Source organism: Ahaetulla prasina, chromosome 5, assembly GCF_028640845.1.
Source record: "Ahaetulla prasina isolate Xishuangbanna chromosome 5, ASM2864084v1, whole genome shotgun sequence".
NCBI classification, from domain to species: Eukaryota; Metazoa; Chordata; class Lepidosauria; order Squamata; family Colubridae; genus Ahaetulla; species Ahaetulla prasina.
In genome coordinates this window covers 53,992,560-54,001,240 of record NC_080543.1, presented here as the reverse complement: position 1 = coordinate 54,001,240, position 8,681 = coordinate 53,992,560, and the positions used below count along the sequence as shown (strand labels likewise).

Below are 8,681 nucleotides of genomic sequence, written 5' to 3'. Positions count from 1 at the left end.
TGGTGCACATTAAAAAAATGGCGGAGTTGTCACACATTTGCAATTATCTATCTTTTTTATTACCCCTGATTTTAATATAGCCTTACAAGCATTGTGTGATGTTTCAAAAAATGATGAAATGGCTCAATAAATAAAAAAAATATGTTAAGGCATTTGCCTTAGTGGACAGAGGACAAGGTAGAAACCAAATTCAAATTAATATTAAACTGTAATTGTTTAATAATAACTAGCACTGAAGGTGTTACCTAGTTTGGGTAATGAAACATCTGCAAGGAAACAAGCAAGCTCGGAGACCACCAAGGACCCCTAATTATTTATTAAATTTATATGCTACTTATCTTGTGGTCCGTGGTGACTCGGAGTGGTTTATAACATAATAAAACATAATCCAGATATTTTGCAGTAAGAGTTAATTCTTCTTCATTATTTGCTGCTCTCTGGGAAATTGAGGAAATTACAGACCTTCCAAACTGACAGTTGCCTTCTCCAGTTCTCCTTAAGCCAAGGAGACAAAGGACATGTTGGATGAATTAACTTTCTTTCTCTTATTCTGGTAGAATGATGCTGCTTTTCCATAGAAGCGTAAGGCTCCTTTAGACAAAACGATGGTGTCATAATGGGTATTCTTTATTAAATTCGTTTGCCAGCCATCGGGCCATGAGGAGACTCTGGGCAGCTTACAACATTAAGTCACTGCGTGGGGGGGGGGGAGAGCCCCGTTAATGTCTTATTTTCTTTTTCTGTTTTTTCTTACTGAACTTTTGCTGAGAAATTCTGAGCAAGAGTCACTCCTTCTCCTCTACCCACAAAGTTGTCACACCACCTCACTGGCATGGCTCATAGCGAGAGCAATGTCGAAACTGTCCGGACGGAAAGAGGGGGCTGAAGGAAAGTATCTCGTCAACCTGACTGCTTAAGAAATAGCAGCCTTTTCCCCCCCGAAAAGGCTGCAGCTCAGAAGGAAACTTGGGAATTCTCCCCTTTCTTATTCAAACGTCGCCTCCCCCCCCCTCCTTTCCTGGCCTTCTTTCTTTCTTTCTTACCTCCGTGACCCCCTGCCCTGCCTCTTCTCCCCCCACCCCCTTCCGAAGGAAGTGTGGGAGTGGATGTTTCGAAGCTCTCCCTTTAAGAGGCAGCCTGCAATGACGAATTATTAAAATTGCCATTGCAGGATGGCATTCCGCTATAAATGCATTGTTCCACCTCCCCTCATCTTCACAGCGCTCGCCGGGTTCTTCTGGTTCGCTTCAGCAGACTGGGGCTAACCGCCGCCGCCGCCGCCGCCGCCCGTAAACTCAAAAGAGGAGGCTCGTCACTTTAACCTGGGACATCTGTCTCTTCCCTTCCCCCGCGCCCCGCTCCGTTCCCCGGCAAGCGAGGGCTTGTTTTCTGCCCTCCCGCTCCTTCGCTCGCTCTCCTTCCTTCCGCCGAACGACAGAAGAAGGGAGAATAGCAAGAATAAAAGAAGCGGAGGAAGGACTCGAGGGGTTCCTCCGGTCGGAGTGGGGCTGCAACTGCCGCTGGCTTCCTCAGCCGGATGACTCGTCGGCCGCCAACTGAAGTGTGAAGTCTTTCAACTTCTCTCATGCCTGCTGGCGGCGGGAAGCGCGGCGTCTCTCTCCCTAAAGCCCGTGAGGCGAACAGAAGTGATTTGCCGACGCCGCCTCTGACTCTTTTGCAAACGCTCGGTCTTCGCTCCGCTCCTCCGGCCCCTGCCCGGCCATCGCATCGCCGGTCCCGGAGCTCAGCATCATGCAACTGAAGATTGTTTGCTCGCTGCTGCTGCCGCTGGCTGCAAGCTTACAAGCTGCCGCCGCCGCCGCCGCCGCCGCCGGAGTTTCCCCAGCAACTTCAGCACCTGCCTATGATAAAGCTTTGCAGCAATCCAAAGCGGTTGCGGCGCCGGGAACGACTCGGCTTCTCCGGGAGCAGCGACCTAGCGGGGTAGTAGAAAGCATAGACCAGACCTACTCCGGAGGAGGCAAGGTGGGTTACATCCTCTACCTGGATGGGAAGCGCTTCCTTTTAGATCTGGAGAAGGACGCGTTGCTTGGAACCAGCGAGCAGCTTCTCCAGGGCAAGGGTCACTGCTACTATCGGGGCACGGTGGATGGGAGTGCCCAGTCTCTGGCAGTCTTCAATCTCTGTGGTGGCTTAGATGGATATTTTGCGGTCAAGCACGCCCGCTACACGGTGAAACCTTTGCTCCGGGGCAAAGCTATAACAGAAGAGGAAAAGGCTTCTCCCGACTGGATCTATGGGGATGTGTCTGCTCAGATACTCCATCTCTTCTTCAGGGATCATTTCAGCTTTGAAACACTGCCTTCCCGCCCCAGCTGTGAGACTCATGGTTCTTCCAGGACCCCGTTTTTGGATGAAAAGAAACTGGCCCAAGGGCAGGAGGGGAAACTGGGAATAGATCTGACCACCAGAATGGCACATTCCCCTATCACTCTTGCCCCTCCTGTGGACTCTAGGAAAAGAAGGAAACGCTCTATCTCTAGAGCCAGGCAGGTAGAACTACTCTTGGTGGCTGATGACTCCATGACCAAAAAGTATGGCAAAGGCCTCCATCACTACTTGCTCACCTTAGCCACCATTGCTTCTCGGCTCTATGGACATGCCAGCATTGAGAATCACATCCGCTTGGTGGTTGTGAAGGTCGTGGTGCTGGGGGACAAGGAGAAAGGTCTAGAGATCACCAAGAATGCAGCCACCACACTCAAAAACTTCTGCAAGTGGCAGCACCAGCACAATCAATTGGATGATGATCATGATGAGCACTATGATGCTGCTGTTCTTTTCACCCGTGAGGTAAGTTAGGGAAGGGACCATGGCTGAGGAGTCCAAGAACACTGACTTCCATTTTCAGTACCATTTCTGTTTTACAGCAGGTATATCAGATGATAATGAGGGTTTCTCCTGAATTTCATCAAGTTAATACTGAGTTGTAGTTGAGGTTCTGGTTAAACTTCTATTCACATCAACACTTTGCATATGCGGTTCTGCTGGAATACTAATGAAAACCCAAAGGTGCTTTTTTTTCTCTCAAGAGGCAACTGGACTTTCTGGTTTTTCTTTGAAGATATTTTGCTTCTCATCCAAGAAGCTTCTTCAGCCCTGACTAGATGGTGGAAAATGGAAGGATTTATATTCCTTGAAGACAGCTGGACATTTGCATTCTTTAACTGAGTCCAGCTGTCTAGCTGTCTGCAAGGAGCACAAATCCTTCCATTCCCCACCATCCAGTCAGAGCTGAAGAAGCTTCTTGGATGAGAAGCAAAATCATCTTCAAAGAAAAACCAGAAAGTTCAGTTGCCTGGACCTTTGGGACAGCCATGACCGGGTTGACTGAGAATTTCCATAGACATTAATGAAAACCTAATTTAAATTTATATATCATATAATTACTGCTGGAAGATCCAACAATTATTGTACCTATATATTAGGAATTTCAAGGAGAGGAGAGGTGCACAAATATCTTATTTATGGGTTTTCTTGACATCAGATTGCAGCAGCATCAACGGGGACTTCAAGGATGGGCAAATGACAACAGTATCATAACTGTGGTGCTGAAAGCTGCATCCCTTTTGTATGTATATTTTGACATTTTACACACATACAAAAGCAATGACTGATGTGATGCTACAGATGCCACTGTAGGAATTAGAAAAAATGGAACAATGGCTTATAGATTCAGTTTTCAGCTGCAAGTGTCTAAGCAGTTATCCTTATTTGAGCTTTTTATAAACATTAGATATTGGTCTCCTATTAGATTTGCTCAGAATCCACTAAAGTTGGAAATTGATCTTTAACTCTAACATAGATCAGGCATGCCTAATACCCCATGATAATGTCATAAAATCCTGATATATGTGCTATGCATTTCTTTCAGAAGTCTCACATTTATGTTTTTATTCCACCTGGAATCTGATTAAATACTATATGCAACTTCTAGTCTCTGAAATCTTAGTCTAACCGATTTTGCTAATTCAGCTTCTGGAACAATTCTGTAAGCCATAGAATGTTTTCCATTTTAAAATTGGCACTTAAGTGTGATACATTAAATTTCTCTTAGGGATCTAACTTAACCAGGTACATTGCCATGAGCTATTGCTGAAGGCTGCTGAAATATTTTTAAAAATGTGCTCAGTGAAATAAGATACGAATAGAAAAACCAATAATCCATCAGATTGCATTAATATTCTTTTTCCCTTTTAAGTGCTTTAAAGTTATTACCTAAATGTGACATAAGCAATTAAAATGATTGTGAGCTTCTTTGAATCAGATCCAGAGTTGTATCTATTGATATTAAGTAGGAACAAATAGTGTGATACAGTTTTAGGAAGCTTACAGCTTCCTTGCATAGCTGCTGGTGACCTAACGGGGCATTTTCAGCATGGAGGGAAAGTAGAAATAAAACTGGTGAGGCACAACATGTGTGGCTCAGGAGAGAAGAACATAAATTCAAACCACATGTAAACACAGCCGCAGAGTAGTGCACCAGGTTAGGTGAAGGGTGGGGTTGCAGTACCTCACTATCCACAAGATAGAAACTGGTCTCCCAGTCTGCCAAGTCTTATTCCTGCTACTTTTGGAATAAGTTCTGAATGTTGTTTTGGAAAGATTGGCTAAACCAGTTTGGGGGCAAGGCTCTGGTGTGGAGCATGTGGCACTGTTTGTATAACAGAACATAAGAAAAACTGAGTTTTAGCTTTGAATGTCTTGTTCGGAATGTTCTTCCACTTCTCCTTCTTTCAGAAAAAAAACATAACTTTCCATTAGTTCCCTTCCTCTGCTGCAGCACTAGAGAGTGCCAGAAAAAGAAGGGCTTGGGATAGTTTGTGGAATGACTTACTCTGGTTGAGGGAATAGCGAAAGAAGAAGAAAAATACCCAAGCTGTGTATTTTTTTCTGTTACTCTAAATACTTGAAATATTATGATGTTCTAGCCGTGCTGTACTTGTGCTATATGTTCTTGAAGTAAATATAAAAATACCTTTTGAACAGAAAGTTTCAGGACAGGAAAATGCCCCCATGTTTTGCCGGTTTTAACTATGGTTTTAAAAACAAAATTTCATGCACAGTTAAATTCCATTGACAAAATTAATCTCTAAAATTAGGTAACAAATTGTTATTTACTTTACTTCTCTCAATGACCTATTTACATCTTGTGCCAATCCATAATATGGTGGTTTGGTGTTTTTGTCTTGTTTTGTTGCATTATGCAGCCTCAGCCCATTTTTCTATAAATCCTGGTTAAGCAAACCATTGTTTAATAAGATATGTGGATTCAGCCATTTTTCATGAACCAAAAAGGTGATAACTACCCATCCAGCTGTAACAAAAAGCAGTTTTTTTGTTCTAAGGATGATCTCTTAAATAAAAAAAAAAGTTGATGTGTGCTTTCTGTTGAATGAATATGAATATGGCAAACTGGACTAGTAAAGGCTACATCTTTCCTCCCATTCATTGTATTGTACAAACTTGGGCTGTAAGAATGAAGACTAATCAATTTATTAAAATAATATGAAAATAAATTGGGTACCATTATACTGTATTTTGCATAGTTCATTAAGGAACGAGTCATTTTATGTGTACCCATCATAATACTTAACTTTGCCAAGGCGTGTCTGCTTCATATATATTGTTTGATTACTATACCATGTAGTAGTTATAACAGTATTCATATCATGTACATTCTGTCTTCATTGTTATGTCTTGTTTCAGGTCTGGCAACATACAGGTGTATAACATAGGTTAGGTTCATAGGTCATATTTCTTTTAACCTTGATTACTTAAACCCCTGTAGCCTGATTTAAACATACAACTGAGAACTCAATTATGATTTACAAACCATACTGCATGAATTACACATCATGCTATACCAACACTGCATGATGGCATAGCACAATGAAAGAAAACTACTGTAGCATCTCTTCATTTCAACCAAGATACCTCAATTTGTTTAAGCTGCAAATGTGTATTTTAAATTCACTGCAGATTTGCCAGCGCATTATTTGTTTCAATTGGAAAAATTATGTTTCTTTTATCTAGGGAAAAATAAATAAATATGCCTGGAAATGAAGAAATATGTTTAGGTCCTCATCTAATGTATTTGAAGGAGAATGAATCACTGCTCATGGTGCAGAATGTAAGCATAACTAAGAGTTTAAAGGTAAAAATGTCAAAAGGAACCGCTCAAAAGGGGCAGGTTTTTCTTTTTCTTTTTAAAGCTGATTTTTTTTTCAATGAGACAAGAAGCAGCATTAGGATGAGTATTCAACTTTTGCAACTCTCTTATGAATGCATGAAGTAAGTTCCTTAGCAACTAGACGCTTAAGACCAAATGTGAGTCTGTTGAATTTCTGTACAGTGTTTCTGTAGTTTGTTTTTCAGTTACTTTCTGTCCTGTTCATTGCAAAGTTAATATTTGCATATATTCAAAGTAACATATTAAGTTGAGGCATGTATCTTTGAGACAGTAAAAGGTACATATAAAATTTAGAGATTGCTACTGGGGTCAATGTAAATTGTTCTTGTTATCAGATAGCAATGCTCTGTCAGAAATCAGATGGTGCTTGCTAAATAACAGACTCCTTAAAAAAAAGATAATAAGCACATGATTTCTTAGATCTTTCTTGAATTCAACATGCTCCAAAATTTATCTTTTGACATATTCTGATTTTAAACAATGGTCATGATGCAAACATTCATGGATCTTCTTTGGTAGCCCATTCTTCATCAGAGACCAGTGCCAACCTGAGACAGGTGCCTATATTCCTGGGACTTAGAACATTGTTGACTTCTGTTCTAAAAGGAATACTGTAAAGACAGTCTTGCAGTATTCCATCTAGAGGTGCACAGCAGGCAGTGTTGGAACTCTTACCTTATCTGGTTCCTAGGATATTTAACAAATTCCAGGTTTTGCTTTATCATTGTAAATATTTTATTGTTTATATGACCGTGTATCAAATATCCTATTTATTAAAGGATGCTAGTTTGGTACTGTTCTTATAGTTAAAGTACCTTGTCCTTATATACCCCTGATTAGATAGGATAAACATGTTTTCTTTTTATAGTAATCTTAAACCAGGTATACATATGCCACCACAAAGCTGTCTGTAGGAAAGTGTTTCTTTTGTAATGTTACTATCAAGTATGCTGAACAGTTTAAATCTGAATGAGTATCTGCTTTTCAAGATGCTGAATGTTATATGCTAATGCTATATGCTAATATTGTAGGACATAATGTAATGTTAAAAGAACACATTGATGTGACTGGTGTAAAGGTTATATAAAACAAATCCTTAAATACATATTTCATTATCTAAGAATGAGAAACAAAAATATTAACCAGATTATTTGCTTTTATAACTTAAAATATTTTATAAAATCATAGATTTTGGGGGAAAAACCCCCACCATTTGGCTATCAAATCTTATTCAGGAATTCAGATTAAAGGCAACCTCTGTAAAGAGAAATTCATCATCTCCCACACAGGGAACAATTTAAATCACAGGAAGTAATTGGTTGCACTGTCCATCTGCTCTCACTCTTAGGGAGTTTTCCTAATATTAAATTATATATGCCTTCCTGGAATTTAAGAACATTATTCCATGTCCTGCAGTCTGCAGTGACAAGAGGCAACTCTTTTAAATGATGCAATAATGTCCTTCTTTGCTCACTGATGGCTAAACAAAAGTCTCTCCCATTTAGTTTAGATCTGAACTCTTTCCAAGTCAGTAGGTTTTTTTCTGACTACATTTTTTCATATTCTAAGTAAAGTACCCTTCAGTATTCTTTTTTTTCAAATTCTTATGTTAGATATTCTTACCGTAGATAACAATTAAAACAGATTTTCAGTATCCACTTTCTGTTTTATTGTAGGTTATTCTTTAGTCACCTTCACTAAGGGGCTGGGATATTATTTCATCTCCTGTTACTTTGAATAAATCTAAAATGTTCTTTTTCACTAGCATTTTTCACTAACCTCTATTCATCATGACCTTCTCTAATTATCTTCACTGCCAATGTCAAATTATTGTCAGAATTAATTGTGATTGTACTTTTACAGTCTTTTTTTTAAAAAAAAATCATACCTTTCTTGAGCACTGGCTCCACTTTCTTCTCCTGAGATGAAAAGATACTTTTACTCTCAATGTCTTGAGTTTTTTACAACCTGTTTTTTAAGTTCAAAGTAAGCTTTGCAGTACCTGTTGTTTTATTCTCTCCCTCTCTCCCTCCCTCCCTCTCATCTTTGAGTCTATTGACTCCTGGTTACTGCTTGCACTACTCCCTTCAGTTTTCTTGGCAATATTTTCAATGGTTTGCCATTGTCTCCTTTCTAGGGCTGGAGAAAATGACTGTCTCAAAGTCACCCAGTTGTCTTTATGTCTAAGGCGGGGCTAAAATTCAGTGTCCTGTTTTCCAGCCTGGTGCTTTAACCACTACACCAAATTAGCTCTCAGTATGATTTTCCTTCTTTTATGAAAAATCCTAAGGCTTCAATCTTCTACAATGGCCCCCAAAGGAATGATAATACTAGATTTATTCATTTTTGTATTAACTTGATATTAATAGCCATATTACCTGTCTCCCCATTGATATATCATCAACAAATAAAGCATGGGCCCTGGTAAGAAGAAAGTCTCCGCATTTGTTTTACATATTAAACTTAA

General features: G+C 39.9%; 1 protein-coding gene across 1 annotated transcript in view; it reads left to right on the top strand.

Annotated features, from left to right (window-relative positions):
* Positions 1–305: 305 nt before the first annotated feature.
* The window catches only part of ADAMTS5 (ADAM metallopeptidase with thrombospondin type 1 motif 5), a 66,024-nt gene continuing 57,648 nt past the window's right edge, over positions 306–8,681 (top strand). The window contains exon 1 of the mRNA XM_058185808.1: positions 306–2,814. Within this exon, the coding sequence (XP_058041791.1) occupies positions 1,753–2,814 (1,062 nt within the window). The 5' untranslated portion in view covers positions 306–1,752. The remainder of the gene's footprint in view (positions 2,815–8,681) is intronic.